Here is a 23,393-nt window from a genome sequence, read left to right on the forward strand (position 1 = left end):
ATACACCATATTTTGCTGCAGTCGTGTTTATTGTCGTCATGTTTAATCAAAGCGTCTCTATCTTCTGTTTACACCACGTTAGCTTCACATCATGGATTTCCTGAAAACTAACGTCAATTACTTCTCTGAGGCAACTGTGGCGTTTTCCGCTCGAGGGCGCCCTCTGGCTTTCAGTATGAATCAAAAACTTTTGGGTAATCAATAATAAGAAAATAATGCTTAATACATTTTAAAACTTACTAAACTTAAAAAATATGTAAATTTGTTGGACAATCCATGTTTTTCTTCAATGTACAGGAGTTCCCTCCCCCCATTTCATATTTCATATTAAAGACAGACTTTAAGAATAACTCCTTAGGTTTAGACCTTTCTAATGTTTTTAGTCATAGGCTGTCTGCATATTAATAGGTAACCCAGCAGTTTTTTTTTTTTTTTTGTAAAATAAGTTTTCTGTAAAATATTATAAAAATAATAATTAGTATTAGTATTATATTGTTATATTTATTCTGACATACCCTTTTTTTATTTGTAATTATGAAAATGTTATTGTAATGGTAATATTTCTTATTTTTAAAAATATTTTTTGCAGTAATAATAATCATAATAATTATTAATAGTCACATTAATATAAAAAACACAAAATGTTATATACACACACTTTTCATTTGTAAAAAATTATAATAACAATAATCGCATTTTAAATCGCAATCACAATTTTACCCAGAATAATCGCAATTATATATTTTCCCCAAATCGTGCAGCCCTAAGTTGAATTAAGCTTAAGTTCACAAAAAGGCCATAAGTAAACAAATATTCTTCAAAAATAGTTTATCAATATAGCAGATAAAAAAAATTATGTTAAGTAAAATTAAACAGTCAAAGCCTTCTTGAGATGTGCTGGTTTCAGCTTCATCAACGGCTGCAGTCATGACCTCCTCTCATAAATCAAACACTTGCGATTAATCAACTACCTGCTAATGCACTTGTATTTATGAAACATAGCCTTGTTGACATGTTTGGCTGAGTAAAGGCAAAATGTATAATATATAGTACCTTCAATGTCCTTAGATGGCGAAAACATAGCTTCATTGTAGCAGAAACAAACATCTGCAGAAAAAGTTAAGTGCCATGCAAAATGTAATGTGTAACTGCATTACTCAACAAAAATGTATTAGACTAAAATGTACATTTACTTGTTCAAAAATATAGTCAAGTAGAGAGTAAAAATTGCTAATATCTTTGATACTCAGCTACAACTACAAGGTAGCCAAAAATATACTTAAGTACAGTAACTAAATACTTTACACCACTGTTCATCGAAATGGCAAGAATGCATTAATAGTTTTCTGTTTTCAGTTGAAAACACTGTGAAAGCGTTAAGTAATTAACTAATGATTTTTACAACAGAAATGAATCAATCAAAAAATTACTTAACCTGGACAATGGCTAGGGACACCTGTTCAATTTCTCATTAATGCAATTATCTAATCAACCAATCACATGGCAGTTGCTTCAATGCATTTAGGGGTCTGGTCCTGATCAAGACAATCTCCTGAACTCCAAACCGAATGTCCGAATGGGAAAGAAAGGTGATTTAAGCAATTTTGAGCGTGGCATTGTTGGTGCCAGACGGGCCGGTCTGAGTATTTCACAATCTGCTCAGTTACTGGGATTTTCACACAACCATTTCTAGGGTTTACAAAGAATGGTGTGAAAAGGGAAAAACATCCAGTATGCGGCAGTCCTGTGGGCAAAAATGCCTTGTTGATGCTAACGGTCAGAGAAGAATGGGTCGACTGATTCAAGCTGATAGAAGAGCGACTTTGAATGAAATAACCACTCATTACAACCGAGGTATGCAGCAAAGCATTTGTGAAGCCACAACACACACAACCTTGAGGCGGAGGGGCTACAACAGCAGTAGATGGCACGGGGTATCATCCATCATGTCCATCCCTTTATGACCACCATGTACCCATCCTCTGATGGCTACTTCCAGCAGGATAATGCACCATGTCACAAAGCTCGAATCATTTCAAATTGTTTTCTTGAACGTGACAATGAGTTCACTGTACTAAAATGGCCCCAACAGTCACCAGATCTCAACCCAATAGAACATTTGGGATGTGGTGAAATGGGAGCTTCATGCCCGGGATGTGCATCCCACAAATCTCCATCAACTGCAAGATGCTATCATATCAATATGGGCCAACATTTCTAAAGAATGCTTTCAGCACTTTGTTGAATCAATGCCACGTAGAATTAAGCAGTTCTAAAGGTGAAAGGGGGTCAGACACATTATAAGTATGGTGTTCCTAATAATCCTTTAGGTGAGTGTGTATGTATATATATACATATATACATTTTATATTGATTATATATATATATATATATATATATATATATATATATATATATATATATATATATATATATATATATATATATTTATTTATTATATATCCATTTTATATTGATTATATTATATATATTATATTATATTCTTTATTGAATTGAACAGTTTAGAGGAGATGGGAAGCAATGGGAGGAGAGCGGGGAACAGTATCAGGAAAGGACCTCGAGTCGGGACTCAAAGCGCAGTAGAGCTTTAGGCGACCTGAGTTCATGTCGGTCTGACCAGACGTCACATTTTAATTGGAAATACGCCAACACAGCAGAGAAAACTGTGCTTGTTAAGCGATGTCATGGGGTCTTTAAAAATAAGGCCCTTGATAATAAATGAGGGCATTTAGGATCATTTTTAACTGATATGTTGGCAAATGTCTAAGGAGGTTAATTCAGGTCTGTTATTGGAGCGTGTGCATTTGAGTAATGAGATTTGTCAGAGTGTGCCTAAACAGAACCCATTTGTACAACCTGAAATAAAACCGGACACTCGTTTAAAACGGTGTAAATTTTAGCTGGAGACAGATTGCTGTACGTATTTACATTCATTCATTGTTATTGTTAATGCTAATTGATTAGCATTACCTACATAGGCTTTGCTTTTTGAGCTGAAGTGTTTTTCTGTTGCATTGATTGTTCTCTGCAATCGAGTAGCCCTGGGCCCTTCACACACAAGATTCATCTGCACTGACAAATCAACTAAGAAATTGGCTATTTATAATGTCTATCAGGTTAAAAGGCATCTCTTAAATCTGGTTGCCTTAGATTTTTAATATAAAGACCCTGTTTATTTGAAAATAACTTTTTAGCATCAGGACTTAGTTGCATGATTTTCAATAAGAGCTTATATGAATATCATTAAGCCATCTTACAGATTGTCTTTCATTTTAATTTAGGCTATTTAAATGCATAATATCTTAAATTGTGACATACAAAAACATGTCCTATTATTAAAGACTGTCAGATCCATTTCTTCTTAGTGTTTGTGTTTCAAATCCCTATTCTTTAAATCTAGTTAAAGTTTTAAATCCCAGTGTTTCAACTCTTGTGTTAACAAGAAGGTCAAGACGTGTGATTCTCATAACCAAATATGGGCCTTCATTTGGGAGATTTTACATGAAGCATTTTTTCCCGAAACTGTGTCAGTCAGACAACGCAGTCTTATGTTCTTTGCCTCTTCACAGCCACAGGCATCTATGGTCATGTTCTTGTCATGGAAAAAGCATTAGCCAAACAAAATAAGTGTAAAATTATGTTTGTGCACACAGAAAATATGCTTTTTTTTCTACTTGTAACTTTTAATGAAGCTGACTATAAACCATTTAGGTGTTTGCTAACATCAATGACATGTTTTGTGGGCGGAGCGTACCTGGTGGCAGAAAATGACAGTTCTACAGTAGCACATAATAAAACAATAAAATGTCATTTCAAGGTTATATCTCACAATTTTGACTTTTTTCTCACATTTCCAAGCTTATATTTCACAATTCTAAGAATAAATATCTGAATTGCAAAATATAAACTCAATATTCTGCCTTTTCCCCCTCAGAATTGCTGGTTTATATCCCCCAATTCTGACTCCCCCCCCCCCCCCCCCCCTCGAAATTGCAATATCAACTCACAATTGCAAGAAAAAAGTCAGAATTGTGAGATGTTAAAAAAATGTTATGTGTAAAAATTACCTATATAAAACATTATAGGCATAGAGAAAAGAAAATATGCTCTCTGCTGTAAATTTGGTTCATATACTGAAGGTATTTTTTTAGCCCACTCGGGCATGTCCTTTGACTCTATTTATTTCTTTATGCCTGTTATTTTTTCTTTATTTGGGTCTTTATGCCCACTCTATTCAAGTGTAAAGATGAAATGAAGAATATGTTAATGGGTAAACTCTGTGCCTCATTGCACTTATAGGCCTTTCTAGGATCCTATAAATTCCATTTCAGATTTCTTTTAAGCTCCTTTTATTATTGTACCTCTTTAAAAAAAACTTGTTTCTCCACCTTGTTGCTTTTATTTCTTCATTAATTCAAAATACAATAAATGCTTCATGCACTTTTTTTGTGAAAGCATTTTCACTCAGGGAAGATAAAAAAGTAAAACTGCTCCACCATTGTTCAGGGAATTTTTCATACACAAACATTAAGGATGGGCCAGGATGTTTGATTAGTAAGTAATTATTAACACATTTTTTAAAACCTTTTTGCTTGCAAATGTGAATTTAAAAGGGTGTGAATCAAGAAACAATTTCTTAGATTGATTTAGCTGTAACAGCATTTGGGGACAAATGTAATGTGATGTGTACATTTAGCCAAACTTGACTACAAATAGATTTGGCAGGTCTTAAAATTAGGTAAATACAACCTCAGATGAACTACAACACATGACATGTTACATCGTGTTATTATCAAAAACTAGGCCAAAATGGAGAAGCCATTTGTGACAAAGTAAGTACACCCTTACTGCTTCCATAGGAATTAAGAGGTTAAGTAAGCGCTGCAAATCAAATGTCTTTATTAAATTGATCATCAGAAGTTGTGACAGTTTGCTGGTCTGGGGCATCCAGGTGTGTGACATCAGCAATGATCTTAGAGAAGTGATTGTTATTGCCATCATTCTGAGAAGGGTTCTACAGCCATTTCCAAACTATTTAAGTCCATGATTCAAAAGAATAATGAAAAACATTCAAGACAGTTACCAATATTCCCAGGAGTGAACATCCCAGCAAATTCACCCCAAGGTCAGACCATGCAATGCTCACAAAATACAGAGAGCTACACCTAAGACTCTACAACCCTCAGTAAACATGTTAATTGTTTAAGTTCATTGCAGTACAATTAGAAAACTAACGGGGGAAAGTATGGCGTGTTGGTTGGAAAGAGAAAGCTACTTCTGTTTAAAAAAAACACATGGCAGCGTGACTTCTAGAACAATATTGGACCGATGGGACCAAAGTGAGTCCAAAGAGGGCCATAATGCACAGCACCAATTTAGGCAAAAACTAAACACAAGACACCTCATACCAACTGTCCATCCGTTTTTAGCTTGTTTTGCAGCCACAGGACCTGGGCACCTTGCAGTCATTGCGTCGACCATGAACTTCTCTGTATATGTTCTAGAGTCAAATGTGAGGCCATCTGTCCGACAGCTAAAGCTTGGCCGAAATTGGGTCATGCAACAAGACAATGATCGCAAGCACACCAGCAAATCTACAGCGTCCTTTAAAAACAGCAATACACTTCCGTAAGATAAAGCCTTTTTATGCTAATCCACAGACCTACTGTCTACAGACTGAGTATAATAATGGGAACATTGAATCATCTTGGAGTTTTACCGAAGCTGATATCAATACTGAATATTGGATCAGTGCATCTCTATTGGTACATGACTGCAAGCTAAATTTTGCTGCGTTTAGACCTTCAAAGATTATACAGGTCTCGATCACTTTAAAGCAAATGGGGCATTGCAATGTGCAATGCGCTACAATAGACGATTCAATACCATACAGCATCAGCATGCACCCACTGTAGTTCTAATGTTTTGGACCTTTTATTGAAAGTAGCCTACTTTTACCTGTTCAGACATTCCTTCACAAGCAACCGTAAGAGCTCTTTTTGTGAGGTGTGTTAGGGGAAAGTGGCGTTTACAAGGTTGTTTGAAATGTTTTTGTTTTGCACATTCCTAACTTCCATAGGAACTAGTATACAGTGTAATACAGATTGCACAAGCGTTTTTCATAATGGTGGGGACAGGGCTCCAGACTGCTGCCGAATGTTTGCATTTTGCTACCAAAATTTGAGAGTGTGCAACTGAATTTTACATCCTGTTGCACATGTGTAACCAGTAAATTTGGGCGTGTTTGTTCAATAGATGCTATATTTGCTGACGTGACACACATGAGATCTATTTAACCAATACTTTAACATTTTTTATTTGTTTTACAGTTTTGTATAGAAGTACATGACTTAAAGGTATTGAAGTCATTTTATTTAAAAGAAGAAACCTGTTCAAACATACATAATACAAACACAGAAGCAGTGCTTATACTCTGTACAGTAATCATTTAACCATCAGCCTGCGTTATTACGCTGTTGTCATTACAATGGTAAAGTGTACATTTCTTTCTTTGCTGCAAATATGCCAAACTACATGACCAAAGCTCTACCTGTTCACGATCAGTATCGTTCAACAACTGGTTCATTAAGTTAACTTTACGAACGACATGTACCAGTTCATTCAATCTCTCGTTCAGACTCAAAAGTATCTCGTTCAGTATAGGGCGTATTCGTTCACTAAATTCTACAAATCACATGCTCCATCACATCTCATACTCGTAATGTAATTGGCTCGAGATTTTGTCATTCTTTGAATATTTATTAGTGATACAGTAGAAATTAGCATGTTGATTTATGGTGTGTGCCCCTAAATTTTCTGGTTGTGCCCCTAAAATTTTCAGTTGGGGGGCCACTGTGCCCCTAGTGAAAAACGTTAGACTGGAGCCCTGGGTGCAGATTAAACTGAATACTTTAAAACGAAATATTCTGCTCAGCTCATTGACTCAGAGAATGTTCCCACATTTTTACATTGTTGGTTTTCTCTGTTTTTCTCCTTTTAACTCCCACGTTTCGCTGTCATCCTTTCGCAGTGAGCCTCGCTGGCAGACCCTTGTGTTTTAACAGTTTATTTGTTATATTTAGTGAAATAGGTGGTTGTCTCTCCTTTAGGAGCTGGGCTGCTTTCGTTGCTCTTCTTTGTGCTAAGCACATTTCACACTTCAGAAGATTTATGTTCTTCCTGCTCTCTCTAAGCACCATTCCATTCGACACGACTCAGTAACTGCCAGTATTTGGATTATGATTTAAAGCCCTTCGTCTCTCAACTTTGAGCTTCCCTTGCATTGTTTCTGTGAGTGTGCACGTGTTTGTCTACCCTTGTTTGATCCAAGTCAAAAAACGGTTAATTTGACAGTAAAGCAAATAGCTTGTGACAAACGGCGACCGATCGGCTCAAGTGGGTGATTCAGATGAGCAGGCCTGACGGAGTCCTGTCACAACCTCTCTTCCACACTGAAATATCACCCAGCGAGATCTGACACGGCACTGGGCTTGCAGCTCGCTATCATACGCTGTGAAGCGCGCGGCCGGGTCCTCCATCAAGCACGCGGGCTGTCTCACAAGGACCGACGGAGTGGCTGATCGCTCACTCTGTGCTCATTAGTCAGACATCACTTTATGGCTTGAGCTGTATTTAAAGATAATTCAATGAATACTAATAGTCTTTGATGTACTGCTGCATTCTGAAAGGAGCGTAACATTATCTGTATTGTTTTGACGATGAGCTAAATGATTGATTGTCTCATCCTGATCAAAAACCTCACTGAGTGTATGATTGTGTGTGATGTCTTTCAGAGGTGCTGGAGGGGAAGACGGCAATGCTTTTGGGGATGAGTCAGTGGAACTCTAATGATCTGGTTGAGCAGATCGAAACCATGGGCCACATTGACCAGACACAGGGTAAGAGCTCATAAATGGAAATGTTATGCTTCCAGTCAGCAATCGTACGTATATGATACATGAAGATGCTACAAATGTTTTGCAAAAAGTTCAATCATTTACAGCTGAGTGCACGTACACCTGAGACTGATGCCATGGATCTAATGTGAGTTTTGGAGCGGGTAATGAAATTTGCAGTGTTGCACTTTTTCTACATTTTATGTTTGTTGATATATGTGTATTTGTGCTTTAAATGGAAAAATTTGGATTTCTCTTAAAGGGGGAGTGAAACACTCCTTTTCAGTCAATCTCATGTCAATCTTGAGGACCTATAGAGTAGTATTGCATGCTTCATATCTCCGAAAAGTCTTTAGTTTTATTATATTTATAAAAGAAATATAGTCTGTACCGAGTCTTTCCGAAAAAAAAAAAACGATTGGCTGGAGGCGTAACGTCTGGGCGGAGCTAAAGAATGGCGAGCGCACACAAATCGGTGACGTCCTCAAGCGTGGAGAAGAAAACTCTACCCTAAATCAGATTCAACAGATTAATACATATATGATCCAGAATCAGATCCGGAGGCTGAAATAAATTGAACAGGGGAAGTAACAACAGCAGGATGTGGTATGTACTGTATTTAGTGGCCTGTCAACATTTGTGTGTGTTTACTCGAAGTTTATGAGGACATGATTTGGTTTATGGACTATTGTATGCGACTAAACATTAGTCGTAGCAAGCAAAACGGTTTTGCACGTCAGACTAGTGTAACGTTATACATAGAACAACAATGGAGTAACCGTGCACATTTGAATGACGAAGCACGCTTTGTGAGAAGGCTAGGTTTATGTTTGGGTGGTTTTACAATAAACAAACTGACACCTATATTGGTCAGCTAAACAAATGTATTTAAACACACACCATATATCGCATGCTCCATTGATACATTAACTAAAGTTATAAACGATCGTGTTGTTTACTGATGTTTACTTACGCGACGATAGCCAACAACATAGACATTTGAAGCAGTTTTACTCACCGCCTGTTTCCAAAGCAGGACCGAACCTTTATCGTCACCGCTCCATCAAAAACTCTCTCTCGCTCTAGTCACGCGCGCACCCTTCCGGGAAAAGAGCCCGTACGGCCCATACAAGGACCTTCCGCTCTGTCGACGTCAAACGGACCCATACTCAAAAAAAACTCTCCGAAACTTGTGAGAAACCGGAAGGAGTATTTTTGACACAGAAATACTGTCACGGGAATAAAGGCAGAGGATTCAAAAGCAAGTGCAAACTCGTTTATTAGATAATGCAAGAAGTAAAGAGTGTCAGAGTCTGATGGGGTGATGACGAAGACAGCACTGGTAGCGCAGGAACCTAATGGACAATCCCGATCCCAGGTCCGTGCAACCGTGAGTGATGACCGCTGCAGAGTGATGAAATCCCGTGTGTGACAATGTCCCGTGTGTGTGTGTGATGAACCCTCAGCAGAGGGTGACGGCAAGATCCACAGTGAAGGCAGAGAAGGTCAGAGATCTGCCAGGGAACAATCCTCGAGGGTAGAGCAGAGCGATCCTCTGGAAAGCAAGCAGAGCGATCCTCCGTGACACAGAAAGGCAAAGTCCAAACTCAGGCAACGCCAACGATCCTGCTGGAGAGAGAGAGAGAATGCCTACGCAACCACACACACCAACACAGGGAAACGAAACCAACGATCTGACAAACACAAGACGCTAGACAATGGGTATAAGTAGACCCAGGAAACAAGTGGCAGCTGGTGCTGTAATCAGCGGGGAAATAATCAGATGCCACGCCCATCACCACACACATACACCAACACTCACGTACCACATAACACAGTGCAGGGCGAACAGGTGAATTCATGAACCGTGACAGTACCCCTCCCCCTAAGAGCGCCTCCTGGCGCTCCCAGGAGGACCTACCTGTCGATTGAAATCATCGATAAGAGAGTGATCCAGAATGTCCCTAGCAGGAACCCAACTTCTCTCCTCCGGACCGTAACCTTCCCAGTCCACCAAATACTGAAATCCGCGTCCCCTCCGTCTCGAGTCCAGGATACGATTAACCGAATATGTTGGTTCCCCATCTACGAGACGCGGCGGTGGAGGAACCGGGACCGGCGGATTAATAGGTGAATGAAACACTGGTTTTAATTTGGAAACATGGAATACGGAATGGATCCTCCTGTACACTGGAGGGAGTTTGAGGCGGACTGCCACCGGATTAATGATCTTGGTGACAGTGAACGGGCCAATAAATTTGGGAGCTAACTTATTGCTAACGGCGCGGATCGGAATATTCTTGGTAGAAAGCCACACTTTTTGGCCTACGACGTAAACGGGTGGCTTCGACCGGTGGCGATCGGCCTTAGCCTTGGTGCGTGCTCCCACTTGGAGCAGAGTCTCGCGGGCTCTGGTCCATGTGCGGCGGCACCTCTGGACGAAGGCGTGAGCGGAGGGGACCGCGACTTCGGATTCCAGACTGGGAAAAATAGGTGGCTGGTACCCTATACTAGCTTCAAACGGAGTGAGGCCCGTGGATGACACTGGTAACGAATTGTGTGCGTACTCCACCATAGAGAGTTGTTGGCTCCAGGAGGAAGGATTCTTGGCAACCATACATCGTAACACTCTCTCAAGATCCTGATTGGCTCGCTCCGTCTGCCCATTGCTCTGGGGATGGAAACCCGAAGACAGACTAACCGTCGCCCCCAGCAATCTACAAAACTCACGCCAGAATTTGGACACAAATTGGGGCCCCCTGTCAGAGACCACATCTATCGGGAGGCCATGTAAGCGAAAGACATGGTCTATGACAGCCACCGCTGTCTCCTTGGCAGAAGGTAATTTGGCCAAGGGGATGAAATGAGTTGCCTTCGAGAACCGGTCCACGACGGTTAAAACCACCGTCTTACCCTGGGAGGGTGGGAGGGCGGTAACAAAATCTAGCGCTATGTGGGACCAGGGTCTCGAAGGAACAGACAGCGGTTGGAGTAACCCATCTGGAGGGCGATTGGAAGTCTTACCTGTGGCACAGACCGAACAAGCCAAAACAAAATCTCGGATGTCACGAGCCATAGTTGGCCACCAGAATCGTTGCTTGACCAAAAAACTGGTACGATTAGCTCCTGGATGGCATGCTACGTTAGAACAATGACCCCAACGGATAACGTCTGAACGTAGCCCCTCTGGCACAAATAAACGACTCGGTGGCCCACCGGGCGGAGGCGTTACCCCTTCTAAGGCCGCTTGGACCTTCGACTCGATCTCCCATGTGAGTGTGGAAACAATGATGTTCTCCGGTAAAATACACTCGGGAGTAGACGGGCGTTCGGAACGGTCAAAAACACGAGACAACGCGTCGGGCTTGATGTTTTTCGAACCCGGCCGGTATGAAAGCGAAAAATCGAAGCGACCGAAAAATAGAGCCCACCGAGCCTGCCTAGAGTTAAGCCTTTTAGCAGTTCTGATATATTCCAAATTCTTGTGATCGGTCCAGACTATAAAAGGCACCCCTGACCCTTCTAACCAGTGACGCCATTCTTCCAACGCGAACTTAACTGCCAACAACTCTCTGTTACCAATGTCATAATTGCGTTCGGCCGGCGATAGACGATGAGAAAGAAACGCGCATGGGTGCATCTTGTCATCCGAGGAAGAACGTTGGGAAAGAACCGCTCCTATCCCCACCTCTGACGCGTCGACCTCTACCACGAACTGACATGATGGATCAGGGGTAATCAGGATGGGAGCCGAAACGAAGCGGCTCTTCAGGTTGGAAAATGCCGCCTCGGCAGCATTAGACCACCTGAACGTAGTCTTGGGAGAGGTCAAGGCAGTCAGAGGTGCGGCTAGTTGGCTGAAATTGCGAATGAAACGCCGGTAGAAGTTGGCGAACCCCAGAAACCGCTGTAGGGCCTTACGGGAATCTGGACTTGGCCACTCTACCACAGCCTTAACCTTCTCGGGATCCATGCGTATTCCCTCGGATGAGATGATGTAACCTAGGAAAGGAACAGACTGTGCATGAAAATCGCATTTCTCCGCCTTGACAAAAAGCCCATTCACTAGCAACCTCTGGAGCACTCGTCTGACGTGCTGAACGTGTTCCTGGAGAGACGACGAAAATATCAGTATGTCGTCCAGGTAGACATAAATGAACTGATCTACCATGTCTCTCAGCACGTCATTGACGAGTGCTTGGAAAACGGCAGGGGAGTTGGACAGCCCGAAGGGCATGACCAAGTATTCAAAATGGCCCCTAGGGGTGTTAAACGCAGTCTTCCATTCATCCCCCTCTCTTATGCGAACCAAATGATAAGCATTACGTAAATCCAATTTCGTGAAAAAAGATGCTCCCTGCAACCTCTCGAAGGCTGAAGACATTAACGGCAAAGGATAGGTATTCTTTACCGTAATGTTGTTCAGCCCTCGGTAATCAATACAAGGTCGCAGAGAACCATCCTTCTTACCAACGAAAAAGAACCCCGCCCCCGCTGGAGAAGAAGATTGACGAATGAACCCAGCTGCTAGTGAATCAGAAATGTATTTCTCCATGGCCTCCCTCTCAGGAATCGAGAGAGAGTATAACTTGCCCTTAGGCGGAGACGTACCTGGCAGTAAATCTATAGCACAGTCGTAGGGACGGTGCGGAGGTAGAGAGGCAGCTCGGGACTTACTGAACACTTCCTTCAGATCGAGGTACTCAGCGGGCACGTTAGACAAATTCACCGGCTCCTCCTGTAAAACAACACTAGAAACAGACGAACAGGCAGAGACAAGACAAGAGGCATAACACTCCTTACTCCATGCCAGGATCGCGCTCCGACCCCAATCCACCTGCGGGCAGTGCTTCACCAGCCAGGGGTGACCCAACACCACCGGAATCTGAGGTGAGTCCATGGCAAACAGGGATATCTCCTCGGAGTGATTCCCGGATATGGTGAGGCGTAACGGTTCCGTGCGGTGGGTGATGCGGGGTAAGTCTTGACCGTTGAGTGCGTTGACATGGATCGGGTTGGTGAGAGGTGTGAGTGTTATCCCCAGCTGGTGAGCGAGCTTAGTGTCAATGAAGCTTCCCTCGGCCCCCGAGTCCAACAGTGCTTGACAGCGATGAGATCGGGTTGCCCATTGGAGTGTCACCGGGAGGAGAGTTGATGAGGAGGCATTCTTCCTGGAGATTCCGCCCGATAGTAGCCTCCTACTTACTACCGGGCTCGATCTTTTACCGGGCAGTCCTTGAGAAAGTGACCGTCGCCACCACAGTACATGCACAGCCTCCGGGACCTCCGGCGTTCTCTCTCCTCCCGGGAGAGCCGGGCTCCACCCACCTGCATGGGTTCGTGATGGCAATCCGGACTGACCGTGTCATCGCCGATCGCCAGTGGATGTTCCTGCCGACTCTGGACTCTGGACCGTAGAACTCTTGACTCCGCACGATGAAGACGAGCATCCACTCGTAAGGCCAGGTCGATGAGTCCCTCTAGGGTCTTAGGCAGGTCCAGCGCGTAAATCTCCGCCTGGACACGGTCAGCCAACCCATGCAGGAACATGTCCCACTGCGCCTCCTCGTTCCAGTTGCATTCGGCAGCGAGTGTTCGGAATTCGATGGAGTAGTCCGAGACGGATCCGGCCCCCTGGCGAAGATCAGCCAGCACGCGAGCGGCCTCTCGTCCGCTCACCGCCCGGTCGAACACTCGCCGCATCTCCTCTTGAAGGTCTTGGAACGAGGAACAGCATGGTAATTGGTTCTCCCACGCCGCCGTACCCCACTGAGCCGCCCGTCCAGTGAGTAATGTCAGCACGAAGGCCACCTTAGACGCTTCAGACTCAAATGTGATGGGCTGCAGTGAGAAGAACAGTGAACATTTCGTCAGAAATGGTCTGCAAAAATTGGGCTCACCGGAATAGGGCTCTGGAGTGGGTAGTCGTGGTTCGCGGGGTCTCTCCCCGGAGGATGGAGTGGGGGGTGCAGGCGGCGTGGGTGGCGCAGCGGGCACATGCGATTGTTGTAGTTGTTGGGTGAGCCCGGACACCTGCGCTACCAATGCTTGAATGGCCCGACCAGTCGCGGCCATCTGCTCCTCCTGTTGATCCATGAGGGTGACGCATCGAGACACGAATTCAGATAATCCTGGTGCACTCGCTGAATCCATATCTGGTCAGATCGTTCTGTCACGGGAATAAAGGCAGAGGATTCAAAAGCAAGTGCAAACTCGTTTATTAGATAATGCAAGAAGTAAAGAGTGTCAGAGTCTGATGGGGTGATGACGAAGACAGCACTGGTAGCGCAGGAACCTAATGGACAATCCCGATCCCAGGTCCGTGCAACCGTGAGTGATGACCGCTGCAGAGTGATGAAATCCCGTGTGTGACGATGTCCCGTGTGTGTGTGTGATGAACCCTCAGCAGAGGGTGACGGCAAGATCCACAGTGAAGGCAGAGAAGGTCAGAGATCTGCCAGGGAACAATCCTCGAGGGTAGAGCAGAGCGATCCTCTGGAAAGCAAGCAGAGCGATCCTCTGGAAAGCAAGCAGAGCGATCCTCCGTGACACAGAAAGGCAAAGTCCAAACTCAGGCAACGCCAACGATCCTGCTGGAGAGAGAGAGAGAATGCCTACGCAACCACACACACCAACACAGGGAAACGAAACCAACGATCTGACAAACACAAGACGCTAGACAATGGGTATAAGTAGACCCAGGAAACAAGTGGCAGCTGGTGCTGTAATCAGCGGGGAAATAATCAGATGCCACGCCCATCACCACACACATACACCAACACTCACGTACCACATAACACAGTGCAGGGCGAACAGGTGAATTCATGAACCGTGACAAATACTCCATCAAACGTCCAACATTAGTTTTTGAAACTTTGTCTATGTTTAGGATGGGAATCCAAGTCTTTAACAGTGTAAAAAGCTCAGTATGCAGGAAACAGCATTTCACCCCCGCTTTAATGACCAGTCTTTTTTTTGTGGCTCAAAGTATACAGTGCAGCCAATGTAGCAGTTCTTAAAAATTAATCTTAAAGCCAGTTATTTTAATGAATTAAGGAAAAAGATGAGTTACTGTGCTTTTTGAAACACTGCCCTGTATATTTACATCATTAGCTGTGAGGGTTTATTTTTATATGTAATGCTACCCATCAACCTCAGTCCGAGTCCCCTAGCAGTCAAAATGACCCAAATGCACATCACCAGCTCATATCCTCGAAAACAAAGGAGACTGTAATCTGAAATGGCGTTTTATAACGCATCTCGTTATGTTTTACATTAACCACCCCATGTCACAAAAATTGTTCAACAGCTGCTTGCCAAACGAATCTGTAAATTTTTCATTTCACCATGAAAACAGAGGAAACAGACGTCAGGCTTCATTAAGCAGCATCATGTCTCAGCTGTCTCCATTGATTTTTCTGACTCTTTGTTCTTTTCCGGTCTATTCTTGTAATGATAAGAGTTAGCTAGCGCGAGTCATTAGTGAAACAAACATCGGGATTCTTCGCTCTCTCGGTATTCTCTTTTTGGAGTTGCTTTCAGGCTTGGTTTTTATAATGTAGCCTCAGGTCTATTTATTAATAGCTCATATTCATTATGCAAAGGTCCATATGTGAAACTTAAAAGTCTTATTAGCGTCACGCTAATACTGCTGAGATGAGTTTGGTTCGATGTTGTTCTTGTGTTATATTAAGTTTCTGAAAGCTTTGCATTCAACATTGGTCAGTGTAACATGGAAGGAGGATAGTGTACATTACTGCTGGGATTGCTTGTGAAGTAGCTGATACGTCTAAATCGAATTGATGTACAAAATATTTCTCTCTCTGGTGATTTATTGCCTGTGGCATATGCAATTACACAGCAATTACGTATCGATTTACTTGCCCATATTGAGTGATACCAGTGGTGTAAAGCCACCGTATAAAAACCCCACACACAACAACCAGATGGCAATTTCCATAAAAACATGACATTCCCATATATTATTGAGTTCCCTTATCGAGGGAACTTCCCACTGCGTCGAAACGCTTTGGGGATGCTCCCTAAGCATCAGCGAATCTGAAGCCTGAATAAACACTAGTCCAATCCGATTGGTCGTGCGTGATGACGTCATTGTGACGGCGTACCCGGAAGTATAAAAGGGGAGCCGGCGCATAATGGCGGCAGTTATTGCTCTTCAGCATAGCGCTCTCTGTTTGGTCTGTCTATTTACTGTTGTCTGTCCAGTTGCGAGTGTGTGTGTGAGTGAAAACTTTATAGTAAAAGTATGGAAGGAAAGAGCGGATTTAGACAGTGTGTGCATCCGTGTCCCCGCTTCATCTCGGGATCGGATACACACCTGTTATGTGTGCAGTGTCTGGGTGTGCAGCACGCTCGGGCGGCTCTCGAGGGAGCCGCCTGTGAGCACTGTGAGCGGCTGACACTCAGGCTGCTCCGCTCTAGGCTGGCCGTGTTCGATGAGACCGGCCAGCCTCGTGAGCCCCAGGGTTCTGGACCCGCGGTCGCTGAGGCGTCGCGGCGTCGCAGATCATGGGGCTCACAGCGGGATCTGTCCGAGGGCTTTGGGACTGCTGCGGCACTTTCCCAATCCTCCTCGGACAGTTCCGATGATCTTCCTCCCCGTGTGGAAGCCCGCTTTGCGGCTTCTTCCCCCGGGGCGGAGGGTCCGATGCTCGTTCTCTCCGGTTCTGAGGAGCCGGAGGGCGCGGGCATCGGGGCGGGGGATGAGGTTTTTCCATCGCCTCATCCGCCCGCCCAGGAGGAATTGGTCGAGGTGTTGACCCGGGCTGTGGCTAAACTCAACATTGAGTGGCCACAGGAGGAACAGGAAGTTCGGCCACCCAGTAGGCTGGATGACCGGTTCCTCGCACACCGGGTCCAAACACCGCGCCGGGGTTTGCCTTTTTTCCCCGATCTGCACACCGAGGTGTGTAGATCGTGGAGGAAGCCCTATTCCTCGCGTGTCTCTAATCCCCCACTGTTGGACTATTCCAACGTTCTGGGGGCACGCGAGGCGGGCTATGGGGCGATGCCGCGGGTGGAGGATGCTCTCGCGAGCTATCTTTCGCCCGAATCGGCATCGTCCCTTAAAACCCCGGTGCTGCCCACCAAACCCTGTCGGGACACCTCAGGGCTGGTGGGCAAGGCTTATATGGCGGCTGGGCGGGCTGGTAGTGCGCTGCACACTCTGTCGATCTTGCAGGCCTACCAGGCTGACCTTCTAAAAGAGCTGGATGAGGGCGAGGGTCCCTCTCCGGAGGACGTACTGGAACTCAGGAAGGTCGCGGATTTGTCTCTCCGTGTTACCAAGGAGACGGCCCGTGCCATCGGCCGCTCCATGGCAGCTATGGTGACAACGGAGAGACATCTCTGGCTGAATCTGTCGGGGATAAAGGAGAAGGACAGATCCTTCCTCCTGGACTCCCCGATCTCGCCTTCTGGTCTGTTTGGGGACGCGGTTAACTCCGTCGTCTCCAGACACCAGGAGGCGAAGAGACAGTCAGCGGCCTTCCAGCAGTACCTCCCTCGCCGCTCTAAGCCCGGGAAGGCTGGCCCTAGCGGGCAGCCTCAGCCGCCGACCAGCTCCTCCTCGCATCGTCAGATGCAAAAAGAGAGCGTCGCCTCTAGAGCCCCTCCTCCGGGAGCTTGGCAACAGAGGCGGCGCGCTCAACAGCAGCCTTCCGCTCCGAAGGGCGATCTGAGGAACGTCCTTCAGGCGCGAAAGGCTGCCGCAAAGAAGTCCTAGCCTCGGCAGGACTTCTCAGGGCGGTCCCTCCCGCGAGGGGGCAACCGAGGTTGCTTCCTTCGCGGCGCCCTGGGGAAATCGATGTGGTAATCCCGCCGTCTACGACGCTTCGGGCCACATCGATTTCCCGCGAACGCACGCTGCTCCAGCCGCCTCTGGAAAGACCTGCGGCTGGGCAGCTGGCGCGTCCGCACACAGAGACTCGTCCCCAACCACTTCCTGCCGGGCAACCGCTTCAGGGGGTCGGGGACGAGGCTCGTGTAACACCCGACGCCAGCCTCGAGAGGCTGGTTCCCTTAGTAGATTATCTCGGCGCATGGAAATGCCTTCCGAGTGTATCCACATGGGTCCTGCGCATTGTAGAAAATGGGTACAGACTGCAGTTCGGTCGGCCTCCCCCTGGGTTCAGGGGGGTGACCTGGACTACAGTGGTACCAGAGCGGGGTCGGGTAATGGAACTAGAAGTAAAGACCTTACTGGCAAAGGGGGCCATAGAACATGTTCCTCCGCCAGAGAGGGAGTCCGGCTTCTACAGCCGGTACTTTATAGTTCCCAAAAAGGATGGAGGGTTGCGTCCGATTATAGATCTAAGGGATTTGAATCGGTCTCTAAGGAGGTTCAGATTCAAAATGCTCACTATCCCCATGATCGTGAGTCAGATCCAGTCCCAGGACTGGTTCGTCACGATAGATCTGAAGGACGCATACTTTCATATCTCCATCCTTCCATGTCACAGGAAGTTCCTGAGGTTCGCTTTCGGGGGCGAAGCGTACCAATATCGAGTTCTTCCCTTCGGCCTAGCCCTCTCCCCACGCACATTCACAAAGTGCATGGATGCAGCCCTGGCTCCTATGAGGCTTCAGGGCATCCGTGTACTGAATTATATCGACGACTGGCTCATACTGGCCCAGTCGTACGATATGGCGGTTCGGCATCGAGATGTCGTTCTAGCCCACATAAAGTGCTTGGGGCTGAGACTCAACACGAACAAGAGTGTGTTGACGCCGTCCCAGAGGACTACGTTCCTAGGGGTAGTATGGGATTCGACGACGATGCGGGCACAATTGTCTCCCGCGCGCGTCGAGACCATACTGGCGATGGTCTCAGGAATAAGGCTAGGCCACACCATCACTGTGAAGCACTTTCAGAGAGTGCTGGGGCACATGGCAGCAGCGTCCAACGTGATACCGTTCGGCCTGCTACACATGAGACCCCTCCAGTGGTGGTTGAAAACCAAGGGGTTTTCCCCCAGAGGGAATCCTTTTCGTATGATCAGGGTAACGCGCAGATGCCTTCGTTCCCTAGTCATATGGAAGAAACCTTGGTTTCTGTCCCAGGGACCAGTGTTGGGAGCGTCCTGTTGCCGGAAATCCGTTTCAACAGACGCCTCCCTCACTGGTTGGGGCGCGGTCATGGACGGCCGCTTTGCGAGGGGCCCATGGGAGGGCCGTCATTCCTCCTGGCACATAAATTGCCTGGAGATGATGGCGGTCTACAAAGCTCTCAGGAGTTTTTTCCCGGACCTCCGCGGCCAACATGTCCTGGTGCGGACAGACAATACGGCTGTCGTAGCGTACCTCAATCGCCAGGGAGGGGTAAGATCGCGCCCTCTGTGCAGATTGGCGCATCTAATCCTCCTGTGGTCCCAGGGGAAACTGTTGTCCATCAGGGCAATGTATGTCCCGGGGGTTCAAAATCAGGGAGCAGACATCCTGTCGAGGCAGGGGCTGAGGCCCGGGGAGTGGCGGCTCCACCCCGAAGTGGTGGAGGCCATATGCGAGAGGTTCGGCCCAGTGGAAGTGGATCTGTTTGCGTCTCAAGAGACGTCCCACTGTCCACTGTGGTTCTCCCTCACGCATCCAGCCCCGTTGGGGTTGGATGCCATGGTGCAGACGTGGCCGAGGCTGCGTCTGTACGCATTTCCCCCGATTGCTCTGCTCCCGGGAGTCCTGGAGAGGGTCCGTCGGCAGGGGGTCAGTCTACTTCTGGTAGCACCCCGTTGGCCGACGCGAGTTTGGTTCTCGGATATCATAGCCCTGCTGGCAGGTCATCCATGGCAGATTCCTCTGAGGAGGGATCTCCTGTCTCAGGCGGCGGGGTCGATTTTCCACCCCCGGCCGGAGATATGGAACCTTTGGGTTTGGCCCCTGAGGGGGCCAGGTACCTAGAGGCTGGCCTGTCGGCAGAGGTGGTAGAGACCTTACTCAGCTCCAGGGCTCCGTCCACAAGGAGACTGTACAGCCTCAAGTGGAATGTATTTTCCACTTGGTGCAGGAGGCGTGAGGAGGACCCAGTTAACTGCCCAGTGGCTTCAGTGCTGGAGTTCCTCCAAGATCGCTTCTCTGCGGGCCTAACCCCGTCCACACTCAAGGTGTACGTGGCTGCCATTGCGGCTTTCCACACTCCTCTGGGTGATGGGCCTTTGGGTAGGCACCAGCTGGTTGTACAGTTCCTCCGTGGGGCTCGGAGGATGAGGCCTGTGGCTCAGTCCAGAGTTCCAACCTGGGACCTGGCAGTGGTTCTCGAGGGATTGGCTGAGGCCCCCTTCGAGCCACTAGAGTCAGCAGAACCTAAGAATCTGACCCTTAAGGTGGCCTTTCTACTCGCCATTACCTCTCTAAGGAGAGTAGGGGATCTCCAGGCCTTGGCAGTAACGCCGACTTGCCTGGAGTTTGCCCCGGGTGGAGTAAAGGCCATCTTGCACCCTAGGCCGGGCTATGTGCCCAAGGTCCCATCAAGGGTGGTCAGGTCTTTGGTTCTGCAGGCATTTCATCCTCCGCCTCACGTGACGGCGGAAGAGGGGAGGCTTCACCTACTCTGCCCGGTCAGGGCACTCAGGGTGTATCTGGCGAAGTCCGCACAGTGGAGGAGATCGCAACAATTGTTGGTGTGTTTTGGCTCACCCAAGAAGGGGTTGCCTGCGTCTACCCAGACTATCAGTAACTGGATAGTCCAGGCAATAACCATGGCTTACCAGGTGCGCAGTTTGCCTTCACCTGTAGCCGTGAGGGCACATTCCACCAGAGGCATGGCCTCTTCGGTGGCCCTCCTTTCTGGGGTCCCCCTGCAGGATATCTGCGAGGCGGCGGGGTGGGCTACTCCACACACTTTTATCAGGTTTTATAGCCTGGATCTCCCTGCGACGCCTGGCGCGAGGGTGCTCCAACCCTAGTTGTGCCCGGTTTCCGGCTTCACACTAGGACAGGCGCTACCCTCGGTGTGGCCTAGTGGGTACTCGTTCCCCAAAGCGTTTCGACGCAGTGGGAAGTTCCCTCGATAAGGGAACGGCTCGGGTTATGTATATAACCCTTGTTCCCTGAGAGGGAACGAGCACTGCGTCGTACCGCCACACCTCGGCACGCCTGGAGCGCATGCTTCAGAGCAAGAACTGCCGCCATTATGCGCCGGCTCCCCTTTTATACTTCCGGGTACGCCGTCACAATGACGTCATCACGCACGACCAATCGGATTGGACTAGTGTTTATTCAGGCTTCAGATTCGCTGATGCTTAGGGAGCATCCCCAAAGCGTTTCGACGCAGTGCTCGTTCCCTCTCAGGGAACAAGGGTTATATACATAACCCGAGCCGTTCTCTAAGCTGTTTGTTGTCCTGTATTCCACATTTTTTTGTACCAGTTAGAGAAAATGCCGTTTTACCTCAGACTGCATCAAGATAATTCACCCTTCTTCGCCTCAATTATTCAGGTGACCTTTTCTCACATTTTTGTTTACCTCTTGTGTGAAATATGATTGGTCTATTGGACGGCACCCAGGGGGATGGAGACTTCTGCTGAAGCGACCAAGCGATAAATGAGCTAAGTGAGAGGCTGGCGTTGACCCACCAGGCCCCTATCAGCTTAGTTTTCAAGTGTCTTGCAACAGAATGCTTCTTCCTGCGAGATGAAAGAGATTTTAGCTTTAGGCGGTCCCTTTAGTGAAATTGCTCGTCGTTCGTAAATGCTCCTCTCAAGACCAGTGCTGTGATTAATACTTTGACTCAGTCCAAAATAAATGCTCTCATTATGCCTAAAAATGGAATATTAATTGAACATGCAAGTTCATGCCTACAGGATATTAGAACAATTTTGTTAATGCTCTATTGAATATTGCTTTATTGAAGTGTTCTTTGATTCTTGTATATTATCTAAATGTGGGCTGCTTGAGGACTGTGTTGAATGGGTGAAATTTTGAATATTCACTAGGCTATATTTTGGACTTTTTAGTTGGCAGTACAAATTTAAGCAACATTGTTAAATGTTTTATTTGGCCATTAAGTTTCTAAAAGATCATGCCATTAGACTAGTTTTGCAACTTGTACTTGTTTTGTCACTTGAGAACTCAAATGCACCATTAAATCTCTTTGTGGATTTTTCATTCATTATAAATGTTTTTGTCAAAATATATGTGGGGAAATAATACAAATATATTTAGGTAATATAAATATTGAGATTTTAGTAAAATATAGGGTGAAATCATACAAATATTTCGTTTTTGGCTACAATGACTGTTTGATTGAGTCTGGTTCACTCTTTTTTCATTAATACTTTTTATTAATCAAATATTTTGCAGTAATTTAAATAATATATTTAATATAAAATTCATAATACTTCATAATATAAATGATTAGGTGCTCAGCATTTCTTATCAGCACAAGTTAAAATAGCAATGCTGTTTTGTTTTTTTGTTTCTCAGGATTCTTTGATGAATAGCATTAGCAATATATTTACATTATATTTAAAAATTAAATTAATAAATTATTGCTGAATAGAAGTACTAATTTCTATAAAAAATAAAAAACCCTTACTGGCCACAATCTTTTGAACAGTATATGTGTGCGTGCGTGTGTGTGTGTGTGTGTGTGTGTGTGTGTGTGTGTGTGTGTGTGTGTGTGTGTGTGTGTGTGTGTGTGTGTGTGTGTGTGTGTGTGTGTGTGTGTGTGTGTGTGTGTGTGTGTGTGTAGATAGATAGATTCAGATGATAGATGATTCATCATAAGAATGAAAAATATTGACATTATATCACTCTCAGCCCTAATACCTCGAACCTCTTCTTTATGTGGGAATTTTCTGTTTCTAAACTTAGCATTAATTATATGAATAGTTATTTCCCCATAGTCCATTACAGTTGAGATATTTTATTGACAGGATTACGTGTTGAAGGTACAGTGAAGAATGTGGGCGATCAAGGTTTCAGATGAATTAGCCTGTCAAATAGGGGGATTTCTACCTGGTGTGCTAAAGACTGATGTTAATTAGAAAACAGCGCTGAATCTACTTTCAGATGCTGCTAACAGGGGTCCTCCCTGTCCAGGTTCCAGCCAGCTTGATTTCAGCAATTCCGTCTGGATGCTGTCTGATCCTGTCGTGGAGTAATGTAGCGGGTTTCTTGAGTGATTTGTGTACAGTACTGAAAAAAACTTGAGTGACAGCAGTATGTTCCTGCCCAATATTGACATCCTGTGTGTCCATCCTTCAACTATTACAATTACCTGTCAGAGCATTTGACATTTGGCTAACCTTTCTATGTAGGCAATTTGAGGCATCATAGATGCGTGCTCTATTCATTAAAATTGTCACATTCTTAGCCAGCATCACAATTAATCTTCACGGAGATGACGATTCCAGAATGCATTTATTACAACGAGCACAATGAAAAGAGGCCTAAGAAGTAAACTTGTATTTCATTCATGTATACTTTATTTTAATTACGGTATAATGTAATTCAATTAGATTT

The 23,393-nt window shown here is 45.7% G+C and overlaps 1 protein-coding gene across 2 annotated transcripts in view; it reads left to right on the top strand.

Moving 5' to 3' along the window:
* pitpnm3 (PITPNM family member 3) overlaps nucleotides 1-23,393 on the top strand; it is a 110,125-nt gene that overhangs the window by 28,945 nt on the left and 57,787 nt on the right. For both annotated transcript variants that reach the window (XM_067450590.1, XM_067450591.1), the window contains exon 3: nucleotides 7,815-7,919. In XM_067450590.1, the coding sequence (XP_067306691.1) occupies nucleotides 7,815-7,919 (105 nt within the window). The remainder of the gene's footprint in view (nucleotides 1-7,814; nucleotides 7,920-23,393) is intronic.

This window comes from Pseudorasbora parva, chromosome 8 (assembly GCF_024679245.1).
Source record: "Pseudorasbora parva isolate DD20220531a chromosome 8, ASM2467924v1, whole genome shotgun sequence".
Lineage (NCBI taxonomy): Eukaryota > Metazoa > Chordata > Actinopteri > Cypriniformes > Gobionidae > Pseudorasbora > Pseudorasbora parva.